The sequence below is a fragment of the Talpa occidentalis genome, unplaced genomic scaffold (genome assembly GCF_014898055.3).
Source record: "Talpa occidentalis isolate TD23 unplaced genomic scaffold, MPIMG_talOcc4v2.1 talOcc4.3, whole genome shotgun sequence".
NCBI classification, from domain to species: Eukaryota; Metazoa; Chordata; class Mammalia; order Eulipotyphla; family Talpidae; genus Talpa; species Talpa occidentalis.
In genome coordinates, this window is record NW_023603184.1 from 119876948 (window position 1) to 119904284 (window position 27337).

Below are 27337 nucleotides of genomic sequence, written 5' to 3' on the forward strand. Positions count from 1 at the left end.
ATCTGACCTCTGTGCACACACATGTTCAACTTTCCCAACCTGAAATCCCTCCTTAACTCTTCTATTTTGCTTTCTTCTCATTTTCATACTTCATGAAAAGACTATTATACAACTCCTGGCTTCCACTTTATATTCTACATCATTTTATAACTAGTCACATTCCAGTTTATGGTCTATTCATGCAAATTTCTCTGGCAAGGAATATATTTAACTTAATGATTTTCAAATCAAATGAACTCTTCTTAGACTTCATTTTTTATGAATCCTTAGAACATTCAGTCCTGTTAACCATTCCCTTCACTGAAGATACTCTTAATTCTCTTTCAAAATCCATTGTCTTACTTGATTTCATTTTCTCTTCTACCTCAGTGCATCCCTTAAATATTAGACTTCCTAATGTCAACAATGTCTATATCATCTCCTTTCCAGGGACTTGTCCTCCCTAAATCCTCTAATCTACACTCCAGGCTTCAACTGCCACCTTAATTGTCTTTGAGTATCTCTAATTGGATGGCCCATTGATTCCTCAGCAAAACGCATACAAAACAATAATAATTTAAATCTTTCCCATCCAGTCAGATCTTTTTTTACTTCTTAGTGAGTGGTATTACCATAAGTCTTAGTAGCTTAGGTGGTAAAGACATCAGAATCAGCCTGACTTTTCCATACCTGGACTCAAAATTGTGGTGTCTCTACATCCTACATATCTTTGGATTTAATTTGCTTCTCTCATTCATAACTAGTCCAGTCCTTTATCATGTTAACTTGGGTTAGTGCAACAGCCACCCAATGGTTTCTCTGACTCCAGTCTTTTGTCTTCTAAAATATCTTCCATATTGTTTCTATACTGATCTTTATAAAAGGAGATATCTCTGTAAATTTTCAGTGGCTCCACATGGACTACAAAACAGGGATTTAATGATGAACCAGCCCTAACCTAGCTTTCCAACCTGAGCTTTGAGAACTTGCCTTTACTTGTTATTTGTTAATTTGTTCTAAACCACTTTCATGCTTCTGTGATTTGCTTCTCCTACTCTTTTACTTAGAATGTCCTTCCTGGTCCACCTAGAAACTTCTATTCATTATCCTTCAAGGGTCCCCTAATACTTGTTATCCTCATCTTTTCCCAAACACCCCATCTCCATCTTGAAGGGAGAATTGTTCCCACATCTGCGTTCCCATACATCTCTTTATTACAGGACTAACCACAGAGCTTTACAGAGTCATTTGTTGACTCACTGCCCCACCATGAATCCTTCAAAGGCACAGACTGATTATTCATCTTTGGAGCAAACAGGGTCTAATTCAGTGCTTGGATCATAGTTGGATGCTCAATAAATCTGTGTTAAAAGAACAAATTAATAGACCTTTTCCTGTTTGAGGTATTCAATTAGATTATAGCTTCATTATCATAGCAATATGTGAAAATACATATTATATATCAAAGGACAGACAGTAGCTTTTAGTGACACATATGAAGTTTGGATTTCTTATAAAATAGTTTTAAATTCTGATAGTTGTTAAAATGTGTATAATATATTGCCTATAAGAAGGAAAATTATAATTGATGTTCTGTCGACATCATGACTATCTTCCTTTGAAAAAATTCATTTACTAAGCTGAATTTTCTCTCATTCACTCATTCATTCCTTTCATCCATTCATTCTTTCACTCATACCATATCACTTTCAAAGTATGGGAACCAAAAATTTTACTTTGTTTCATCTATCAATATGTTCTATCTGCTCATGAATCCCAGTGATCCTAGTTAATGTAGTCAGTGGCGACATCAGGGAAAAACCCTGCAAGTATATTAATTTTAATTCTATATAATTTCTTGAGAGCAGATATTTCTTTTAATTATTTCTTGAATCAGTCTCCTAACTAGAAATTTTTAAATCCAAAAAGCTAACAGAATTCTGTGTTCCAATACTCTCCAAGTTATACTAGGCATTACATAACGTAATGAAAAGTAAATTCCATATCTGAGTACATCAGACTGCTAACATTTACCCTTTGATGATGAGATGTCATTATCTTTCTGTCAAAATGAATTCCCACAGGAACAAGCCAATTTTAGCAGACAGAAAGCGTCCCACAAAACGTACCTGTGCTAACACTGAAGTGTCCCCTTACTTTCCTTTAGGAAGGAAAGAACAACTAAATTTAGGACTCACTTTTCAGAGAATTCATTGTGAGCAGCAGGTGAACTCACCTGGTGAATTCTGAGGAGAGGACACGGGGGAGCCACGTGGGGACTGACAGTAGCTGGGGTGGAGTAAGGCATGTGGAGGCACATATGACATTATCTCTTCTTCAAATAAACTGGGGAAAGACAAGAAAGAGACATCTACTTTAGCTGAAGAGGTGTAAAAAGGTCTTGCTTCCATGATAAGACACTCTTAGCTAACTAATTCCATCCAAGGTCCATTCCCATCCCAAAGGGAGCACCTGTCCCCTTTCTCCTGCAGGTTATCCTCAAGGGGCTGACTAATGTAGCTTTTGGGAAACCCACAGTTATGTGTCTGTTTTCCTATCAACTTTGGACAATGTGATTTTGCCAATCTTAATATGTAAGTTTTACTTTCACTTTGAAAACAGCAACTGTGTTTTTAGATTTGGGGATAAGATTTTTAGATTTTTAGATTTTCGTGTCATTGAACACGACAGACAATGTTCACTGAGAACCTTTAATAAATACAAAAACATGCTCTATTTCTTCATTCTAAGAATTATATAACAGGGCAACAGCCTTCAAAGAGCTTAGCTATAATTGGAGAATTAGAAGCAAAATAAAACAAAACACCTCCTAAATAGGTACAACTACTAAATAATTAGCTCTCTCATTTTCTCTGGCTCTTAAATATTTTCCAAATGGTGAGAAATGTACACCTGCTCTTTATAGATAGATAAGTTTTCAAATATTTTTTAGCTCTACCATATAATACACAGAAACTCATATAAACGTGATGTTCAGCAAAGTACAAATATTCTCAGCTATACTGTAACTTAAAGTATTTAGTACTATACCATCCAAAGAAGTCTTAACTAAGGACCAGTGAATGGTAATCATGACCTTCCTTGTAATCATTTTAGTTTCAATAGTTCCAAAAGCAGAATCCTTTATTTTAAAAATAAAAAAATCCTTAGCTTTCTAGAAAGAAGTGAAAAGGCCACATTCTAATCAGTTTTGTATTAAAACAAACTTACTATTTTATCATCAGTCAAACAATGGTAGAAGCAACCTACTTCATATTAATTAACTGATAGACTTTCTGACCATGTAGTACACTAAGAAATGGCTCAGTATACCACAGTCAGAAGTCATCCCCTCGACTAAGAAAGTAACTCCCCCACCAACAGATCTTGTTCAGGTTCAAGTAAAAGTAACGGTAAAAGTAAAATCAAACAGATTTAAGAGAGATGTATGGGGAATATAAAAATAAAATTTAAATAAAAAAATAAAAACATTTTCTTGAAAAAAAAAAAAAGAGAACTAATGCAATCTGAAATGAAGTTATCACTAACCCAGCATCTTACATATTCAATATGAGTATTCTATAAGTTTTTAAGAATAAAGGAGACATTTTGAGTTTACCAATATTGGTATATTATTTTCTCCTAAACTGGTAATGACAGGAGACTTTCTATCCAAGAACTAGTGTTACATACATACCTCAGCAACATAACAAGATCTGCATCGCTTGAAAGACGCACCAATCCTGGGGTCCCTTCAGTTCGTATAAATTGGATCTTCTCCCTATTTAAAGAAAGAAACAGCTCAAAATATATGTGGTAGACTTTTGGAACATAACTCAGGGCTTCAGAGACCACTTAAAAAAACAACAGTCACAGATTTTTATGGTGTGGCAGCTACTGTATGATACCCTCGGGACGAATACACATTCAAAAGAGACATGGTCATGGTCCTCAACAGCACCCAGTTCAAATGATGGGGAGAAATCCTTTTCACTGTTTTCATTATTTTGCAGCCCAAATAGAATTATAGATAGAATACCATTCAGGGCCTCCCTGGTGGTGCAGGGGTTAAATCAAGCTATCTGCAGCCACTGCCACATGAGTTCAATCCCCGGCCAGGGAGCTGAGCCACATGGCGCAGCAACCATCTCTTGTCTCTCCCACTGCTCTGCTCAGCAGTGTATCTCAGTAGATCTGCCTGTTCTGCATCTCACTCTGTCTCTGGTGAATCCTCTCACCCCCTACACCTCTGGCCTACACCCCAGTTCTTGTACGCATAAATAAATAAAATAAATCTTAAAAAAAAAGATAGAATACCATCCAACCAATAAAATTCAGTCTGTTTTGAGTTAAAGTGTAGTGATATTAATCTATTTTCCTGAGGCTAGATACATTTTTACACAATATGTTAACATATGAATCATCTAATCTTTGGCATTACCAGATTTGCTTTTCTGTCCTTTACTTCCAGTAGCAGTGTCTCTTGCTCTCTCCTCTTACCTCCCTTGCTCTTTCTCCTTCTCCCCCTCTCTCTCTACACACACACACACACACACACACACACGCGTATATGTATATACAAGGGTAGCTACTGAAATTCATATATATATATATATATATATATATATATATATATATACTCAACACGAACAGCTGACATATATGCAAAAGAGAAAAACCAGCCTTTCTGCTTAAGGTAATTGCAGTTTGAAGGCTCAAACCAAGTACAATATTTTCCCTCAAGTGTTAAGTCACTTGTTTGAAGCACATAACAGAAGCCAAGGACCATTATCTGGGCCTTGGGTGAATGATTTTTTTGATAAGAGATATAAAGGTTTGTTTCAAAAAGCTAAACTTGAGAAAAGTTATCTTGGAGAAAAAATGAACACTAATTTAATCAAAGAAATGCTCTTATAAAGGGTCAATAACAATATGCTTTGATCTTGAAGAATCAAGTTATCACCAACAAATGCACAGTTTATCTCTTTATTCTATCATCACAATAATCAAAAAGGGAGGAGAAAAATAATCTAAAGAAGATAAGACCAGCAAATTCTCCTCTACTCTAACAGGAGCTGTAAGAAAAGGCTGCATGATGGACAGATAGCATGGTCGGCATTTTGGCCTGCATGTTTCCTGTGAATAAGGAAAAGATCATGACATCCTGAGTCACAAGGATGACATGGTGAGGAAAGGCAAAGGAAAGCCACTGGAGAAGAAATGCCAATTGGGAAACTTCCAGATAGTGACTATGAAACAATGAAGGCAACTGGTTTGATTCTTTAGGCAAAAATCCTGCTGAGGCAGTCTGAGACTCATTTTCTACCAAGATGGCTAATTTATCATAATGACAAACTATGAGTATTACGCTCCTGAAAACAGGATACTGGAACATGCCATCTGATGTACATGATACCACTAAGAACTATCTTAGGTTAATATTCATCCATTCGTTCAGTAAACATTTTCTAAGTGTCTTCTATGTGCTATGCATGGTCTCACAAACTGGGAATCCAATAGGATGTAAGACATAGCCCCTTTCTCAAAGCATTCATGGTACAATGGAAAAGGCAGTGGAAAAATCTAATATTATATGGAAAGATTTAAATTGTTTTATTCACTTAACTGAATACTTTTTAGGCCTTGCACCCACTCCCAGAATGTACTTCATAAACTTCCATGAAGAAACAAAGAAACCTTTGCCTTAGTGACTATCGCAAGAGCAAATCAAGGCTGAGAAACAGAGAGGTCAGCTGATCTCCTCAGAAACGACACCAGTCTTTTCTGAGAAAAAAAAAAAACAGGAACTGTTTCTTGGTTATCGGTATTTGCCCAATATAGACTAGTATTTCTCAAACTGGTATCCTTGTTCACTAAAATCGACATAATCTGGAGTTCTGGGAGAACTTTAAATTTTATGTTTTCACTCTGATAATCAAACTGCTAGTTTTGAATTAGGGAAGATTATTTTGGATAATCTGGATGACATTTATGACTGAACATTGATTGCTATGTGACTTTGCCCCCATATTTGCATTTGCATGATAGCTGGTGCCAAGAGATCAAAGATGATCTTTCTGCGTTGGTGAGCAGGCCCTTAGGTCAGCAGGGGCTTGATGATAAATATGATAACAGTGCCTGTCTGTCACTCATACACAGTCCTTTAGCAATTAAAATGATAAAACTTTTCTTTTGCAGTATTAATACACATAATGAAAACTATAAAGTGAGGCTAAGCAATGTTTATATAAATTGCCAGAGGCTAAAGAAAAAAACAAAAGAAATGAATTTTAAAACTAAATTGTGCATTTAATCAAATTAAAGTCATAAAGTCTTATTCTAAGAATGAAACATTTACAATAGGTTACAAATAGAAAAATGGGGGTAGGCTCTGCATAGGGTACACTGAATATTTATTTTTCTTCATTATGTATTTGGATGTACATTATTAATTGTCTCATCAAAACAATAAAACAGTAGGTAAAAATTAGCTGCTGCTAAGAAAAAAATAATACCCAGGATGTACATGATGGATCATAAGATGCAAAATCAAAATAATCAAATCAAAAACACAAAAAGTATAACTGTATCTTCCCACTGGCAATGGTGATTATTATTGATGATTTGACTTCTGAAAAATGAAATCTCTTCACATTAATATTATTTCAGTGTTATTGATTTTTTTGTTTTTACTAGTTTATATGTCTCATGGTTTGTAGTTTATAAGAACTGTAAGGATAAGAAGTTTCTGCATATTAAACACTCTATACAGAATTATTTCATGAAAAAAGTTAACATTGTAGAGCTACAATATTTCTTCTTTTAGAATAGACAATAAAAGATTTGGCTCCTAACAAATTCCCAGTGGTCTACTCAGGTCTGAATAGACATAACGAGTTTGGGAAATATTGTTAAAGAGATATGATTCTCATTAGGAGAACATTTGGAAGTTGCATTCAAATATTCATTGAAGTTTATTTTAAGTATTTACAGAATTAGAAGGAATCTGTGGCAGTCTTCTATTCTTTCTTTACTGCCTTTTCCTTAAGAAATTCTATTCTGTTTTAGTGGCTTATCATAAAGATTAAGTTTATATTCAAATATCATTTTACCATTCAACACTCTCTGCAGGATACACTTCTCTCTCTGTGACCGTTAGAGTACATTCCAGTATTTCCTCCTTTGCATCTCCACTCAGTGCTTGAAACTAAATATCTTGCTAACATTATCCTCAATAAAACAAAATTCTATATAAAACAAAACCATAGGGCCACTCAGGTACAACCCTGTTTAAAAAAATGAGTTTCTTGGGAGCAAAAGCTGTTTCTCTTTAATTTTTGTCTTCTTCAATTATTGTGCTGTGTGAAAAAGGAGTGTTCAATAAAATACAAACCAGGCACAATACCAGTTAATGCCAAAAATGACAGATTTGGCTCCTAACAAATTTTTGTGAATCCCTCAGTGGAATCAACTATCGTGCTATCATTTTTGGTTGTGTCAAAAAGAAAACGAATCAGACGTCAATTATTTAATAAAACACAGCCCACTGGGGAAACACAGATAAAGAAGCAATCTTGTAATGAGAAAACTCATAACTGTTATAACAGGATGCTAAGTATACAGTGACAACCTAAGGAAAAAGTTGCTAGTTATTATTGTCGCTCAGATGCCTGCAATATTTAGACCTTTGTAACCACTTCCTCCAGTGCATAGAATCACTCCAGGAGATCAACTCTAGCAGATCATTTAAGGACAATGAACAGTCTCAAGACTGCATTCCCACAGAGAATATTCTCACCAGAACGAAGCAACACTTTGGTGAAGTTAAAGAACAGCATGTGATCAGAAACAATCGGAAGCAGCAAAGCCTCTAAACCACAAAGCTCTGCAGTGCAGACCCTGCACATACATAGTTCCTGTAGATACAGCTCAATAACACCGTGAAAATACATACATTCTAAAAAACTGCCTAAAAGCAATTTTAGACATATCCCATGACTTCTCTAATAGTGTAATAACAAAGAGGGAAAATGAACATTGATCATTCACACTCTGAACTAGTCACAGGACATGGTCTGACTGGGAGGATCGAGCTAAGCAAGCAGAAAGGTCAATATCCTCTGCACTTCTTATTACATAGGTTAGATTTGGAAATAGGGGTTCATTAGGGCAACACAATTCTTGTGGACATGTAAAAGTGACACCAATTAGGTACATGTTTAAGGGAAAAATTCTTGTAAATGGATATAAACAAATAAGCTCCAGGCTAAGAATTTAGAGTTACCTGATTTTTTGCTTGTGTGCTCATCTTGAGATAAGCATAGTTATAGTATCTGCTTCATAGGGTTATAGGAAGGATTAAGTGAACAAAAGGAAATAAAATATTTAGCATGGAACCAATTATATAGTGACACTCAATTTTTAACTATTGAGCATATGATTACATAGATCTTTAATTATTTATTACTTTTTTAATAGACTGTATGATCCACTGTAAGTAAAGCCAAACTGTTTGGCTTTGTTTTTTTTTTTTTGTTTGTTTGTTTCTCTTTTCTGTTTCTACTTTAATCATGTTATTTATTTTGCTAATTCCACAAATATTTTTTGAGTACTACTAAGATATATAGTAGATAAGATGCTGCTCTCTGCACAAAACTTAAATAGTGCTGTGAGTACCAAAGACAGAATACATATGAAGGGTTTACATTTCTCATAATTCCATAGATAATGGGAAACATTATTCTCTATAAAACAAAACCAGTAAAAGGAGTTTAGTTATCACATGCAAAAACATTTGATTGTAAGATACCTGCCCTAAGGCAGGCTTAGCTTGAATCCTAATCACATCATTATTTGGAAGAATTCATATCTAGGATAGACCAGAATATATAACTAGAGGTTTGTGATTTCTTATGAATTATATATTTTATTGGCCATTTACTAGCATTTAGAAATTAAAACTATATTATATGTACCTGTAGTTTTATTTTAAAATAAATAAACTCAAACCAAACCAATCAGTTACTGTGAAGCAATTAGAATAGACAACCAGTTAAACAACACATAAAAGGATAGGTAGGAATAGTGATATAAAATGCCAAGGCAAGGAAAACAAGAACTTGAAGTATCAATTTTTAGAATTTCTAGAAAATAGTACCACAAAAACCAGTACTTTCCTATGTCTTGGCAATCATTGTTAGAAGAATATATATACACATATATATAGTATATATTATAGCATATATTATAGTATAGTATATATAGTGTGTATATATGTATTATCTCCCAGCCACAACAGAAACAAAACATATTTTGGTGAAACCTGGATAAGAAACATTCAGTTTCTAAATAAACAAGAAAATTTTATTGTAAGAAATGAAAGCGTTGATTATGTGAGAGTTATAGGTTTCAAGAACCAGTGGACACCAGGGAACAGCATAGAGGCTATGAGGTTAGGAGGGAGGAGAGAGGAAAAGAGATGATGTGGGAGAAACAAACATTTGAGTGGTATAAAAAAAATAGAGAATTCTAAATATTTGAATTTCATCCAAAGTAACTTAAAAATAAAAAACAAATCCCCATCAAAACCTCAGTGTACTTACTTTTAACAGTTGAGAATATTATTCCAAATTTTATCTCAATACTCAAAGTAATGCTATATGCTAGAGAAATTTAGCCAAGTTTTTAAAATACATAATTGCTATGCTATCATTTCCTGATAATATATCTATATATCTATCTATATATGTATAAAATGGATTCTGTATCTCTATATGTGTGATTCAGTCAATGGAAATATAGTTATTTGCCTTTTGGGATAAAAAGATTTTGGTGATACCACTAAGTTCCTAGCATACTGCCTATGAAACTGATTGATTTACCAAATATTTCTCAAACATCCACTCTATGAAATAGATGTGAAGTCCCGTGAGGATTAAAACATGGAGATATAGACATTGAATTCATGTAATTTGCACTTAATTTGGAATTTAAGTAGATAGGAATAAATATGGTAGAAAAATACAAGCCATTTAAAACATTTTAAACACATATTATTCTATTATGACATTTCTATTGTGCATTATATGTCAGACATGTAGGATATCTGATTTTCAGCATGATGGCTCCCTGAAGGCTCTGCAAGAATGTTTTCTATAAAATATACCCGAAAGGAACAGAGTAACAGTTTATTCAGTGGGATGTATCAAGAATCCATCTGTGTGTAGGACAGTGTGAAAATATCCATTTGTATGTAGGACAACATGCATGAAACAAGATTTAATTTTAGCCACGTTAGTTTTTCTAAAGACAGTTTGCATGACTATTTAAACCTTTTGAGGAGATAAAAAAGGGAAAAAAAAACATTAACATAGAGGGGGTACGTATTGTGCTTCCTTTCTAAGAAATACTTCTGATTAATAAATTCATAATTCATTTACAGATATGTAAAATGCAGATCTCATTAAAAATCATTTTGTGTTATCATGTATAATAATGCACTGTTCTCTATGATTTAGAAATGGTGTGTTATTCTTTTGGGTTTAGAGAAAGCATTGAGGCTGGAACTGACATCTTGCTTTGGTCCACACAGAGTCCATTATCTAATAAGCTACTGAAGAAGGAAGACACTTTGATGAACTGTTTTCTTGACATGTACAACATAATATAGCAAAATCAATTGTAGAACAAACATAATATGGTCATCTTCATGCTAGAAAATTGCCTGAAAACCCTGATTAAATCATTTTTCAGTCAGAAAATGCAATACTTTGGATAAGTAGCCACTTAGGTAGTCATTTTGTAATTAAAAACAAATCTTTCAAAGCTATGCTAGGGGGTTATGGGAAAACTATTTAACAAATATCTGAGTGTAAAGTCTCTAAAAGAATCTTGACTAATTTGGGGGCCTTTTTAGCCTAAGTTATTGCCTGACTTGGAATAGTTGTTTTAAAGTTAATAGTTATGAGATTCCTTACATGAAAAATATGAGAACTACATATATGCATGATGTATGTAACAAAAGCCTATATATAAAACTATGAATTAGCATACCTATTCAAATAAAACATGGGTAGCAACAAATTCTTTTTGCAGAAATCATAGAACATGCAGAACCATCAGAACCACAAATGTCTGAATCCAGGTTTTTTACTATCCTAGTTAGAAAAATCCTAAGGCTCTCATTAGATCTACCAGGAGGTTAGCCACCTTTGGATGGCTTCTGAAATGTTATCTCAATGACGCAGTTGCCACACTGTTATGGCACTTGATAATTCTGTTGAACCTTGAGCCAGAAGGCAGGCATGGAGGAGTCAAGGCTGTTTTCATCATGTACAGTAAAAGACCTTAGAGCAAAGATTCCTGTGAAAACGTGAGCACAATACTAGAAAGTCTTTTGACACAGAAGCTGATCATGTAACTTAAGAGACACCTCTTGTATTTTAACTATATTTATAGGATCACACAGTTCCATTTACACATATATGATCTGTCTCAGGAATAGTGATTTTGAAAATCAGAGTAAATTTAGGGGCAAATTATTTTTTTAAAGATTTATTTTTATTTATTTATGCACACAAGAACTGGGGTATAGGCCAGAGATGCAGGGGGTGAGGTGTGCCTTATCTCCTATGGGATAATATCTGTGTCCTCATTATAGCATGGAGGAAATAAGAAGGGATATTTCTTTAAAGCAACTGTGCCATGGATGAGGAAAAATGCACAGAGAGTTACAAAGGTAGTGAGGGCCCTTGCTCAGGCTATGAATATAAGCTCCAGTTACTTTTGACCCAACATTACTCAGAAGTTCTATTCCATAAACAAGTTTTCTATCAAAAACATTGTTGAAATGTGAGATGAACTGGTTCCCCATCCCTGTGCTTGTGGGAATGCTCCTTACAATGCAATTTTAACTCCATGAAACAGAACGTCCTGTTACTTACATAAATTTCCCCACTATGTTGTTATGATAAGCAAAATGCTTAACTACCAAAAACTTTTCAGACACTGAAAGTGCACTGACACACTCTGGGTAAGAGGAAGAGCATTATCTCCTTGACTTAAGTTTCTGCTTCCTTGTACTTGTCATGACTGCAAAGACTTTCTATGGTCAGATTCTGCAAATTATTCTAGAAAGTATAAATGCAAATTTATAAAGATGTTTTGGAATAAGATGGAAACATTTCAAAGCCTATGAATTAATTCTTTTGCAAAAGATTGCCATGTGAGATCTATGTTAACAAAAGATTATGCTTAACTGAGGACCCTGGTAGTCACAAAAACCTGAAAATCTTTTGCAATCTTCAGGAGATTGGAGATCTTTAAGACTCTAAAAATCAAAAACAAAAATAGAAGTTACCAACTAAGACATGTAGCTTTTCCCTCCATTAGGATCTCTTAATGGTCAGTCAAATCATGAAAGAATGACAATGTTAAATGCTCTGTTCAGGTAGATTATATCATGTGAATTCTCCAATGATGGAGATTTAAAGATATGTCACTTGCTGTAAATAGTGTGGAAAGTGGAGCAAAAGTGGAAAACCTTGAGTTTCTTCTTTCTTGTCCTTTTTATGTGTGTGGCAGGGTACTTTCAGGGAAAGAAACATTGACTGGGGCTCAAGTTGAGACTTGAGGTAGAAGTTAGTTAATGCAAAACTGGACTTCTCTGTAAGCAACACTTATAGTGCCATATTTCAAATTACATGTAGCTTCAATCTTCAGATGCTATGGATGGTAATGACAATTTTAAAGATATGGGAGACGGAGCACATCATAAAAAAAAATTGGTAATTTACCTTCAAATAAGTAATATACAGTATTTCCTCATTTAATATCATTGTAAACTATGACTTTAAGAGAAAAATTATAATGAAATCAGGTCCTCCAATAAGATCATTTCATTCAATGTTGTTTTGTTATAACATTGACGTTGATGTGAAGTAAGTAATTCTGGCTTACGTTGAAAGAAGTTATGTCACTATAAGATCTGCTGTGTGTATTACATATAAAATATATATAAATACATACACACATATATTTACATTCACTCTATGTAAAGCACTATTTTAAATATTTGACAGTAGGGATTAGAAATCACAATGAGTTAAGTAAGATCTCTATCTGTTACAAAGGATTTTATAATTTGAAAAAAAATGCTTGTAAAGAGCTTATATTCTAATTGGAAAATAAAGCATAAGGACTTGAAAAGTAAATTAAAGCAAAAATCAAATAAACAAAATAGTATGAAGGACAATTTGATATATTACATAATTATCAAATTATGTCTAGACCAGAAGTTATAACACTTGGCAATGCCAATGGTATTATATGAAAGTTAAATACTTGACCTCTACCCCAGATCTCTACAACTCTGGGCAGAATGTGGGAGAATGAGGGTATATATTCAGAGAAGGGAGAGGAGTTGGAGGAGACAAGACTAGGCACTTGTATTTTGTAAAGCCCCCCAAGTAATCCTATGAAATTGGTTTGGCACGACTAAGTAGAACTGTATTGAAAAATCACTGCTCTAGGCCAGGAAAGCACCACTGAGCAGACATTTCTATTGGTAAAGGTGGCCTGTAGACCAAATGGGCTTTGTTACATAGGAATTTCAGCTGAAACTTCTTTTTTTCCAATTTTCACTAATGCCTAGAACACTGAGATCATCAGAGAAAGAGTTCACAGTGGGGTTGAAAGACTTCAAGAAGAGACAGCTTGCATTAGTTTAAAGGAAAGATCTTTCCTGCCAAAGGTAGAAAGGTTTGCCAGGGAAAAGGAACAGCATGTATTCAGGAAAATAAAACTGGACTTGAAGCATGATGCATTGAAGAACTGTTTAGAAGAAAGGTTCATGCAGGGGAACACTGGACTGTGGAGAGGATCAGATTCCCTTCTTGGGTTCCACTGTGTTTTTATTATGGAAAAATGTGAATACCAAGTCTAGATTTATAAATCTCAATTCCATAAACTCTATGTTACTTTTGTTTACTCGACCTACAGTCAAAAGATTAGTGTCATATCATTTTCAATAGAATCCAGGCATCCAGCATGCATTTATGGCTGTGAAATGTTTTTTTCATATTTCTTATTTAAAGAGGGTTCTAGGTTAGTCAATTTTATTCAATCCTTGTGCCTGAGAGACAAGTCAGGACTACAATGACCTAGTGTTGATGATATAAAGTATTTATGCACAAAATGCTTAGTTCAGAATGCCAAAAAGAAAGCGTTTCCAGACAATTATCACTGTTACTGAAGATTTAAAGTTAGGGCTTATGCAACTTAAATCAAAAACCAAAATTATGGTTACCTGAGTGAGTGATTCCTGGTAAGATCAGGTTGACGCTCCTGTAGAATTTCAAAGATATTGGGTTGGCGCAAAAATGCAACAATCTTGTCATTGTAAGCTGTAAAAATCAGAAAATGTAATAATTTAAAAAATCTGTTACTAGTTTTATACACATAAATTCAAACTTTTAAATATCTGTTTTTCTACAGTATGAAAGTTTCTCAAATATTAAAAAAATATACTATATCATTCAGCAATTCCATTCCTTCTGTTCTTTAGCAGGAGGCTGCAGAAACAATGATTTGAAAGGATATACATATTTCTATGTTAATTGCATCATTACTTACAATAGCTAATGTATGAGACAAACATATCTGCCAAAGACAGATGAGAGGGTTAAGAATATGTGGTGTATTTACATAATGGAATACTATTCAACTATAAAAAACATGAAATCTTATCATTTATGATAGCCTCAGTGGAACGGGAAGAAATTATGCTAAGTGAAATAAACTGAAGGAGAAAGGCAAATATTAGATGATTTCACTCATGTGTGTTTTAAAGAAAGAAAAAAAGGAATAGACAAAATGAAAATAAACCATCCCTTAAATTTTAACACAGAATTGAGGTTAACAGATGAGAGAATGAAGATGGGGAGGGGTCCCAATAGACTATAGTGGAGGAGATTAAAGGTGTGGGGTCACAGGTGCTATATAGTAATTCACAACTGAATAGGGGTGAACCTAAATTCCCAAGTCCTTTACAATTGTGTTGTAAACCAATTTTACCTCAATCAAAAATAATACAATTAAAAATAAAATTAAAAGTGCAAAAAATAAAATAAACTGTTTTTCTGTTTAATATTCCTTGTACTCAAAGTCACAATCCGGAGCCACTACAGATGCTTAAATTCCAATCTGTGTTTGCCTGTTATGTGGGTATTGATTTAGATCTATATGTGACCTAGCTCTGGGCTTAGTAAGCTCATTTGATAAATAACCTTTATTATTAAATTGCAAGATGAGATGACCAAAAGATTCTAAGATATTGGTTCCTTTAAGTTTCAGCTTACTAAAAGCAACCTCATAAGTAACTGTTAGAGATAAAACACCATTCTAATTAAATATCAGCCATACAACCATAAATACAATGGGAGAAGGGAATAGAGAAATTATTCAAAGAAATAATGAGGAAAACTTCTCAAACCCAGGGAAAGAACTAAATATACAAGTTGATGAAGCTAAAAGAACACCTGGTTATCTAAATGTAACAAGACCTACACCAAGACATATAATCATCAATCTACCAAGAGTTCAAGACAAAGAAAGAATAATGAAAGTCACTAGAGAAAAGAAGTGGGTAATCTATAAAGGCTGACATTAGACTTCTTGGAGAAAAGTCTATGGACGAGGAAAGAATGGAGCAACATATTCAAAATACTTAACAATAAAAATTGCCAGCTAAGACTACTATATCCTGCACTGCGATATACACAATGGAATACTACTAAGCTATAGAAATAGATGAACTCTTGCTATTTGCAACAGCATGGATGGAACTGGAAGGGATAATGCTAAGCGAAATAAGCAGAAGGAGAAAGATAAATGCCAGATGTGTGGAATATAGACAAAGTAAACAAAGTGTCAGACACAACCAAACAAATAACAAACCCTTGAATGTGGTGGTGGAATTGAGGCTACAGACATAGAGGAAAGGGGGAAAAACAAACTGAGAAGGGAACAAAATGGTCTATGGTGGAGGGTTGGGGATGCCTTGGTGGTGAGTGTAGTGTGGTGACATGAATATTAGGATGTATGATCCTGTGCTTCTGGGTCATGTAGTGTTGTAAACCAAGATTACCGCAATTAAAAAATAAGTTAAAAAAGTATAAAAATAAATAATTTTTTTATTTAAATATTTTATTTTACATAATTCTTACACCTTTTTTCATCTTTGCACAATGTATGCATTTTCATTTTGGTTATATTCCCTGTAAAATTGCACCCCCCCCCTTATTTTGACTCTAGTCCCTCCTTTCCCCGCCCCTCCCCCCAACCCCCGTGGTGTGTCTCTGGTTTACAGTTGCTTGTTGATTTTGATTTTTACTTTGTATTGACTAGTCTTTTCCCTGGTCTCTTATTTAGGTTTTCTAGATTCCTATTATGAGTGAGATCATCCGGTATTTTTCTTTTTCTTTCTGACTTATTTCTGACATGATCCCTTCTAGCTCCATCCATGTTGCTGCAAACTGCATGTGTTTATCTTTTTTGATTGCTGAGTAATATTCCATTGTGTATATGTAACACATTTTCTAGATCCAGTCATCTATTTTTGGGCATTTGGGCTGTTTCCATAGCTTAGCTATTGTAAATAGTGCTGCTATAAACACAGGCATGCAGGTGCCCTTTGGAATTACTGTTTCTGTGTCCTTTGGGTAAATACTTAGGAGTGGAATTGCTGGATCATATGGAAGTTCTATGTTTAGTAGGTCAAGAAATCTCCACACAGCTCTCCATAGTGGGTGGACCAATTGCACTCCCACCAGCAGTGCAGGAGAGTTCCTTTTTCTCTACAACCTCGCCAACATTTGTAGTTGCTAGTTTTTTTAATTTGTGCTATTCTAACTGGTGTAAGATGGTATCTCATTGTAGTTTTGATTTGCATTTCCCTGATTACAAGTGATGTTGAACATTTTTTCATATGCTTGTTGGCCATTTGCATTTTTTTTCAGAAAAGAAAAATAAATAAAATTTAAAAGAAACTGAAAACAAAAAACAAAAACAACCAACCAGCTATCTATAAAGGTAAAGAGGCAGAACAAGAGTCACCAAAATGCATTGTGATCGGAGGCAGCTACAACCAAAATCCAGAGGACAAACTATTTCCAAGCTCTATGTGGAAATAAGTGCCATTAGGCCATATATAGCTCAACAGAAAGAGCTGCAACACAATCAGCATCATTAACTCTGTATACAAAATATTATAAGAAAAAAATCTATATTTTAGTCACGACTGACTTAATATCCACAGAAATTTTAAAAAAACTGATTGATTAAAGTTTATGAAGGGTTCTCTGTTAAACTATTTTTGGTCAGGAAAACCAATTTATTGGCCTCCCTGGTGGCGCAGAGGATTGAGCGCAGCACTGTGAGGCTGACCTCAGCCTCTGCAGCGCAGGTTTGATTCCTGGCCTTCCAGAAAGATACCCACATGGTGCGGCAGACCTCTCCTGTCTTGCCCTCTGCTCCCCTCAGCAGTGTATTTTGGTTGATCTGCCTGTTCTGTACCCCGTTCTGTCTCTGGTGAATCCTCTCACCCTCTAGCCTGTACCCCAGCTCTTGTATAAAAATAAATAAATCTTAAAAAAAATTGTTTACTTAAGATAATGCATCTTGATTATAATTAGAAATACAGATATATTTAAACCACAGAACTGAGTATCTGAATTATCAGAGATCCTAGCTCAATTGACATTCTTGTGTTCAGAAATTGTTCAACAAACTTGTCTTACTTAAAATAATAAATGACCAAATAAGAGAAATAATTCCCTAGATATTTGAAATTTTGCCAGTGAATTTTTACATTCCATTCAAGACCAGAAAACTTTTTAAGCAACAATTTTGCAGTACTTTCAAAGTTGATGTGCAATATTTAGTATCACATTATATTGATGTGCAATATTTAGTATAATGGGATAATAGAACCTTGACCCCAAATTTCTTCTTATTTAGTAGTTGTCAAATTTCTTTAGATGACAGACATTACATTACATTTCATGGTAAAGTTTCTTTTTTAAGAAGTAAAAATGTTTAAGTAAATAGAGAAAAATGGAGAGCTCCTCACATTGAAGATGGAGCAGGGAGACCATATGGCCTTCATTAGCCTGCCCATCCATCTGCCCTCGGCACTCCAGGTTTGAGGCACTTCAATCTCTTCATGTAAATAACAATTCAAGTTGTTCTTTAGGTCTTTTTTCCTATACTCAGTTATTTTTACTTTGGAGACTTTTGCTGACTTATATATGCCTCATTACCACTTAAGAATGTGCCAGCATTTTTTTGCCTATTTTGTAAGGTTACTACAGACTCATTTAAATTCCAGTGATGTTTAAGTGATAATGTAAGACATTTTATTGATCTCAAGTTTTAGATATATTCTATTTCTAAGTATATGCTTGTCCAAATGCTTAATTTTAAATGATCACATAACACATTTGCCTTAAAAAGTTATTTTTTTCTTAACAATTTAATATAATAGCTCTACTCAGAAAAAGTAGGGTAGTATAAAAAAAACTCATCCTTATGATTTTACAAGATTTAAGTGCTTTGAGACATAGATCAATTTCTTAGGGATAGCATAACAAGTTTCTCAACACAGGGCAAATGCAGTGTATTGATAATAGGAACACATCTACACAGAATGCACTGTGCACACTGACAGGAAATGCAAAGATAAAGATTCCTAGAAAGGAGTGACATACCTACTGGAACCATGTCCTGGTACTGTGGCCTACTGACTGTATTGAATGTACTTGATGGCCTGGGAAGAACTGGCGGTCCTGCATGTCGAGAATCTTCTCCTACCTGCAAATTCAAGTACAATTTATGTTCTGCACCAACAACTAGAAGGCTTTATCAGCATTCCCAGCCAAGTTGTTTAAAATACTTGACAAGCATTGTTAGGTTAACTGGTTAGAGAGATGCCAGTTGAAAAGCTGACACAGGATTCTCAAAAGGACTGCTTTATAGTTGGGGTATCATGACCTTGAGGGGGGCTAGGGCAGTGACTATTTACTAGCTGGAAGAGGAATTCCACATGCTTACAACTAAATATAGGGACTGAAACTAATAGCAGAACTGTTGTCAGGTATAACTTCTGCTTTGCCAGAACATAAGCCTGCAAGAATCAGAGAGAAGACCTGGACGGTACAAAATATATCAGGCAGAGCCTATACCTCCTTCTGGCCAAGGCAAGTCAGGGAATTCCCTGCCTCAGCAGAGGAGGGGTTGAAGAGCACCCATCTTTGTGTGGGTTTCTGAGTTGGTGTATTATCTCCTTAGAAGTAATTTTACATGCCAATTAGAGCACCCAGTACAACAGCTCTTTCTGGTTTGAACCTCCCACACCAGGGAGTTAATCGTAGCAGGTGTGGAGGAGCTAAATAGGGTTGCCCTAACCTGAATTATTTATTGTACCTATTATAGACTTAGAAACTCACACAAACAAGTACATAAACAAATGCCCATTAATATTCTTTCCAGTATAGTCTAACACCATCTTAACTTCTGTACTAGCATTCCCCCCTATATTACAAAAGTCTTTTAAGACAACAGGAGAACAGTAGTAGTATAGCAAGGAAGAGAGCAAAAGGCAAATTAACATGTTGGATTTATAAATTGATACTTTTAAAAGAGAGCTTCTACTCCCACCCATTCAAACCTTCACAACATTTTATTACATTGTATTAGTTAGGAGTTTGGTGAGAGTTTTACTAAAGGCCCTAAAACTGGAAATATGGTCCCCACCCTACAGTGCTTGCTTATCCTTCAAGAATGCTCTCATTCATTCTTCAAAGTATAGTTCAAACAGCCCCTCCTTGATGAAGCTTTCCCTTCAGGCTTACGTTAATATGAAATCCTCTCTGAGCTCCCAAGCACTTGCTGTATATTTCTAAAGCAGTTGCACTAGTAACAGTTTATAAAGTATTTTTCACTCATATTTTTATTGATCTGTGTCTTATGGTTAGTTTCATATATTTTAACCTTAATAAGACCATAGGAAGCACACACATTATTTATTTATATCACTCATACCAACCGCCAAGTTTCTACATTGCAGTCTGGTATACTATATTGTCTAGAAGAGATACCAAAATTTCAACTACCTGGGATCTGTGCTAAATGAGGGTAAGAGTGTAGCTGGAAAGACTTAGCTATGTAACTGAAAGTTTCTCATCTTACTTCTCTTGTGTTATTATTGGCTTTGAGAAATGAAATCAGTCACTCTCAGGCAGATTTAATCAGATTTAATTAACTATATATTTTGTTATCAGTCACACGACATATCGTTATAATAAACCAAGGTAAACTTTCCCTTCTGTCAGTATGTTCAACATGTCATCATTTCCCAGAACAGCTACAGGTCTTCTTGACACTCCATTTCTTCAAACCAGAATTCAGACAGTGATCGAAACCCTGTCATGTCTGCATCCGGTGATGTGCGTCATGAGATGTGTGTCAGGAAGTACAGTGCCCTCAAAGGTTTAACAATTTTGGGGCTGAATGCTAACTTTTTATGGGGTTATCTCTGCTTTATCCATTAGTTTTCAATCAATATGAAGAAAAATCTTCATTCAAATTTTAATGTATGCCTAGGATCCCTCTCTCACAGGTTCCTTTAGTAGACTGCAGAAATAATTCAAGTCCTGAGTTGGAGGGGATAAAAGCAAATGTAAGTATAACTACTAATCTCACACATGCACTCCTGACCAGACGAAACAGTCAGCCTGTATTGTGAAGTCATGATTAGATAAGCAACCTAAGTGCACAGGCCATGTGATAAAGCCAGGTTGGACCCTAATTTGCTACAAATCATGCACCAAGGTCCAAAAGGGAGAGGTCTGTTCTGCTTTTAAGATGAATGCTGTTAGGATTTTACCACTAATGGTTTTATAGGACAGCAAGGTAAAGATTTATTAGCTACTCATAAAACAAATATTTTTGCGCATACCTCACCCTGCAATAGATTTATATATCATTTTTATATGAGCTTCTCATGTATATTCTTCTATGTCTGTACTGAAAACCAGTAAATGCACATGATGCATTAGTGCAAGTATGTAAATTATGAAGGGCAATTCCAAGAGTGGAATTTTGATGAATCAAATCCAGTTATTTATTGCATTCATAATTTTTTCTTAGGTTAGAGGCTGCAAAACTATTTAACCTACACTATGATACTGAAAATATAATGTACAAAGAGATGGGGGAAAGGAATACAGGAAAAGAAATCTTAATTCTATTTGTCTAAGGCAACTTTTGAAACAATATATATCAAGCGAAGATTATACAAAGCATTAGCCCATTCTAAAGGGAAAAAAATTGACCTAAAACATTCCTTTTAGTCATTTAAACTGTCGAGTGAAAAGTGAAACTTAATTTTTTTTTTCTTTTTCTTTTGATTAGACTATTAGAGAGCCCTCATGTGGCCAGCACAGGTCACTACAAACCAGCAAAGAGGAGCACTGTAGACCTTTTAATAATTCTAAATTCAATCCACTTTCCCTGGGCACTTCTCAGCTATATCCTAATTTTGAAGATTATTAGTTTTGATCTCACAATCCCAAAACCTTGGCCAAGGGTTTTAATCTAATCCAGCAATGCTCACTTAAGAAACTCTTCTCTATATTTAACCTAATTTCAGCCCACTAAAGTGACATTGATTTCTTCCTCTGAAGCTGCCCCTAGATATGCAGAAGGGCTCATCATCATCCTCTCTTGTACATTTTATTACATTAAGAATTTCCTTTCATTTTCTTCTAAATAAAAAAGCATATCTACAATTTCTGCAATATTTCTTTATATGCCCCATTTTCAACATCTGCAATTTAGGCTATATGTATGTATCCATATTTCCAGAGAAGCCCTGCCTACATTCCAACACTCTCCTGCCTCCAAATGATAATCTCTAAATCAAGCTAGAAAAGCAATGCAGAACAATAGTAAAAATCCAGCAAATTCACTTCCTGTAGCTTCTATCAGCTAGCAGGTCAGGCCTCAGACTCACCTCACCGGCACTGTGACTTCGCTGCCTCGTCAGGTGTTGCCGGTGAACCAGCGCGCTGGTGGGTCTACTGCTCTGCAGGGGGAGACGGGGGTCGATGAAAGTGGTGGTACGGGAATTGTGGTCGACAAAAAACGCCTAGGAAACAAACCACAGTCAGTAGTCAATACGGGCTACACACTTGTCGTCGCTGACCTATCTCTTCACACATTCAGGAAAAGACCCACTTTTGAGTAGTGATCTCAACACCACTTTCTCACAATTTTAAATTTCTGGGGGAATTTCTCCTTACCTCCCTCAGGAAAGATCAGAATAGAGAAAGTCATGCTTAGATTGGATCCAGAGTGAAGAGAGGAGGAACATTATTCAAAGAGATAGTCTTCAAAGATATGTTCTTACAAACAAATCATGAGCAGGCATTTGGGCTTCTCTTAACTGAGATGCTTTAGGTTCTCACTGTTATGGCTTTTCTCAAGTTCTCCTGATGACCTGAAACTTCAAACATCTTTGCTTTCTCCTTCTCTTTTCTTTCTTCCATGCAATCAGCCACCAACTCCTCACCATTTTCCCATTATATTGTTTCCTCTATTTGTCCCCATCTGGTCTGATTACCATCCTATTATTTCAGGGCTTCCTCTTATGCAAACAAGTACTTAGAGTTTCTCCACTGTTCTGCATTTCCACAGCCTTTTCTCATTGATCACTATTACAGTATTCTTTCTAAACATGTTCCAAACCAAAACCTCTTTGGAACATCTATTATCTATGGAAAAAAAATCCCAAATCTTTGATCAGTTTTCCAAGATTCTTTAAATCTCCTTCCTACGTGCTTTTTCAGTTTAGTCATTTTTACATACCCTTACCAAATTCTATCACAAACTATAACTTAAGGCAAGATACTTGAGTTCTCTGAGCTATGTATTTCTTATAAAAACATGTCTCCCTCATTCATAATAAACATTTCTCCCCCTTACTGTGATACAAGGGCAGAAACCATGTTTATCAGGCGTACTGCAGAATCCCTGGAGCAATGAAACCAAGACTGAGCATAAATCATTGTCCCCAGTGTTGCAGTGAGAATTGCTTTCAGGGCAGAAAAGCGGTTTTTTGTTTTTGTTTGTTTAATTCTAAAGTGCTTCATTTAAGTGCTATTTATCATTATTATTAAGAGCCAAATGGTATAAGTTTCAAAGTAAAACTCACCCACAGTAATAATGAAGCCCATTATTTCAAGGACAATTAGAAAATGTAAGTTTTCCATGATCAGATAAAGTTAATTAGGTCATCAAAGATAAAAGGGACTATTAGGAGAACCAGGAGACTCATTACCTATAAATCAAGTGTTAGGACACATGATAAATGCCAAACAGCCTGAGCAAAAAATATCTAACTTCTCAAACTGGTAGACTCAGTTAACAAAATATGTTAAAGACTAGGAATGAATACCTAAGCAAATCCCAGAAGCAAATGCTATAGTTATGTCTTTAAAAAAAAAACTCCTTCCCACTGTGAAACAAATTGTTTCTATACATACATAATCAGGAAATAGGGCAAAATAATTTGTAGAAATCTTCCAAATTAGAAAAAAAAATAATTCTTTATAAAGAGATAACTTTAAGCAATAGATGTACTAGGAATAAAAAGGCAGAGGAATGAGCAAAATGAGAAGAATCTTTGCTGGTCCCTTCTCTCCAAACTTTGTACCTGATTTCCAGGTACAAAGACTGGATTAAATGAAAAGTCTTGTAGGAACTGGTGTTGTCAGCCTCACATCCTTGAGTAATTCTCCCTTTCCCCTAACCTGTCAGGTGGAACATTTTTCTTCTCAGACCCTATAAAAAAGTATACCTATGATAAACCCTAGGTATTTAGGGTTTGTGTTAGTAGGCCCTGGTCCCAAATATCACATCAGTTCCTATTTGATTTGTACTTCTAATATACTTGTATATTGTCTCTGTCATAAACATCATAAAATAGTAATGATGTTATTCTTACAAGTACACATTTTAAAAGAATAGGTATTATGATCAGCTCCACATCCTCTCTATGCAAATTAAAATGACAAGCTTTTATTTTATTACTGAAACAATAATATAAATCATATTGTTAAAGGGAACAATAAAAAGAACATTAAAACAGAGTTATCTATTTTATCTAGCTAATTTCTTAGGAATGTTTTCAAAGGATGGGTGGCCATTTAGTGGTACCAATGATGCACCTGTAATTATAAGGACAAATGGGTGCATACACCTAGGTTTGTTATGATTTACATGTCATAATGTGATTTGATGTTAAGAGGCTTGTCTCAAGGCCATACTATAAAGAGTTTTAGGATGCCTCAAGGGTGGGGGCTATTTCTTACTCACCCTGTTTGCCCCAATTGTTTTTAGTGCTACATCTGGGAGAAAGGGTGGTTAGCAAATAAGAAATTTTCCAAAACTCTAATATTCAGACTCTTCAATGAAATATGTAAACACAGAAATACGTAAAGACCCAGGGGAAAAAAATGAGGTGATGGTGTGTGTATGTGATAGGTGAGAGGGATGGAGCAATAAAGATGATAAAATCATAAATAGGATAAAAGTTATTAAAAGATCTCTTTGTAAATATGAACAAATGATCAGGTTAAAGCTCAAAAAATTGGAGGCAAAGTAGTGAACTAGTGCTTGGGAGCTAGAAAAAGACAAGCCTGGTCCTGAGCTCCAGCTCTGCCACTCACTATCGATATAACCTGGGGCAAACTACTTAACTTTTTAAAACCACAATTTCTTTTCTGTTAAATGGAGATAAGCACACATATCTCAAGGGGAAGTTAAATGAGAGAGTTCATATAAATTTTTTAACATAGTTCCTGTGACCCCTTAACTGTGATTATTATTATCAATAACTGTTTTAACTTCTACCACATTTTTCTAAGTGTTTCTTGCAACAGTCCATACAAGCTCCCCCCCCAAAAAAAAAAAAAAAAAAGCGATGAAGCTGTGAGATTACACTTTCCAGGCTCCTTGTAGGTATGTGTGACCCAGATTAAGTTCTGGCCAATGAGATGTAAGTAGCACTAAAATCTCTTCACAAAGCCAAACCCTCCTCTGTCCTTCATCCACTCCGCTCCCTGAAACAAAGGTAATTAATTTGCTGGAGCTCCAGCAGCCAAATCAACTGTGATGATGAAGGAGGGCGGAGGAAACACTAGAAGGAGTCAGGACTCTCAAAACTTGAGGCACCACCATAAAAGCCACAGACTGCCTGCCTCTGAACTTGTGTGAGAGAATCAAATCCTGTATGTTAAATTTTGCATGAGCAGTCACAATGCAGTCAAATCAAATCCTAATGTATATATTGAAATCTCAGCATCACAGAATAAACATGGTATCTCTAAAATTAAAAGTGTAGAAGAATACACAAACCAGCAACCACTGTTACAAATAAGGATTTTCGTTGTCTGGTAAGTAATAAGTAATAATCTCATTTTTGTTCACCTTTAAGACAGTTGGGTAATAGTTCCCATTTTAAGTGAAAAGTACAGTTGGGCTCCTACAAAGTTGGGACTTGAACCCATCTTTCTGTCTGACTCCAAAGCCCAGGCCACAGTGTCCCGCTACCCTCTTTTCTTTTTAAGTCTTCTCCCGTTTTTCCATTCTGCTTTCTGTCTCCTATCTTTTCTTTTTTATCTTCCCCTCACTTCACTTCCACCTCACATTGATTTAAAAAAAGTGTTGATTGTTAGGTTGACAACGACAATTTACAGCACTGGCTTCGCCCTGCTACAAAGCCGAAAATATCTGCTAAGGAAACCAGACAGCAAACCACATATTCTGCATAATGTGCATCGCTAACCTGTGGTAAGAATGGCTGTGGGTGGGAAATAAGATGTTACTTGTATCTCACAGGGTTTTAGCTTCAGAGTCACATGGAAAGTGTGTATTGTTTACATGGCTTTTTAAGTCTGCCAAGCACTTGGGTAGCAAGGTCTCAATTAAAACCTCGATCACTAGAGTACTAACAGAATGCAATATAAGAAGCCGTTCTCAGCATACATTTTTTTGCTTTACTCCACCCACTGTGTGACCTTGGACATGTTTCCTTGGTGCTTTGCCTTATCTGAGGAAAAGGGACTACATTCAGGACACATCAGAGTTGAAAAAATTGTATTCTAAGGAGAGAATGGAGAGGAAAGCATAGAAAAATTACTGTGCATATTTTAGGCTTGCCATTACTATTTGTGATGCACAAATCAATTATGTCAGAAAAGTGGATCACTTTCCCACAGGATATCCTAAGTAGTTCAAGTCAGTAATGAAGTTGACCTCATACTTTAAAAAAAAAAAAATTGGGTCACTTTTTATGTCATCATTCTTGAAGAGCCTGCCTTTATTTATGAAAGTACCCAACAAATATAAGTAAATGCTCTCTGGGTAAACAGTATGTTGAGAATGCGGCCTATATGGAGGAAAAGCAATTCTATTTTTTTTAAAAAAGAGTATTTTTCAGATTAGCCACTGACAAAGCAAATTTTGGACAACATAGGTTCCCTGCTGTTAAATTTCATTAAGGAAATTCACTCAAACTTCACAGTGCTGGACCAACTAAGACCAACAATATAGTCAAAAACTGAAAGGAATGCAAATATACAAACTCAAATCTCATTTAAAAACTTTATCCATTCACTGCTTCAGGGCATGGTCAGAGTCAGGAAACAGAGGCTGGTTGGAGCCAAGTGGTATTTCAGTGAGGCCAAACAAAATACACTCCTTTCTTACACAATTCTTTCTTTTTTTAAGCTTCTATTATTTTAAGAAAAGAAAAAGTCACCAGTATTTGTGAAGAAATACCACTCTTAGCCTCAACAAATCTAAGTTACAGAAGTTTGAAATTGTTTCCAGTTAAGATTTTGCCAAACCAGAAATACATATCAGAAGACCATGTAAACAAAATAAACAAAAAACTTGTAATTTTGCTACAGAAAGAGAAGACATCAGATCTCCTATCTTTCTTTAGAAAGCTATGGAAACAATGAAAGAACAACAGTGTATATGAGAAGCACTGAATATTGATTCTGTTCTAACTTCTTGTTTCTCATTCAAGTCTTAGAAATGTTAATTGTAATCTACTTTAATTTTTACAGATTGTATTTACTCTCAATCCTTTGCCACCCAAACTGTGTCTTCTGAGCTTCTGGTCCCCTTTCCTAGTATTTCCCCAATTATAATTATAGATAAATATGATAAAATACATTATATTTTATTATACAGATTATGTAATTATAATAAACATGCTATTATTTTCTCTATA

General features: G+C 35.1%; 1 protein-coding gene across 3 annotated transcripts in view; it reads right to left on the reverse strand.

Moving 5' to 3' along the window:
* The window catches only part of HECW2 (HECT, C2 and WW domain containing E3 ubiquitin protein ligase 2), a 355083-nt gene that overhangs the window by 53902 nt on the left and 273844 nt on the right, over positions 1–27337 (reverse strand). For all 3 annotated transcript variants that reach the window (XM_054699957.1, XM_037523745.2, XM_054699958.1), the window contains exons 15-19: positions 22049–22183; positions 18744–18846; positions 14285–14381; positions 3677–3760; positions 2216–2325 (exon numbers count right to left, since the gene is read on the reverse strand). In XM_054699957.1, coding sequence (XP_054555932.1) covers positions 2216–2325; positions 3677–3760; positions 14285–14381; positions 18744–18846; positions 22049–22183 — 529 coding nt within the window. The remainder of the gene's footprint in view (positions 1–2215; positions 2326–3676; positions 3761–14284; positions 14382–18743; positions 18847–22048; positions 22184–27337) is intronic.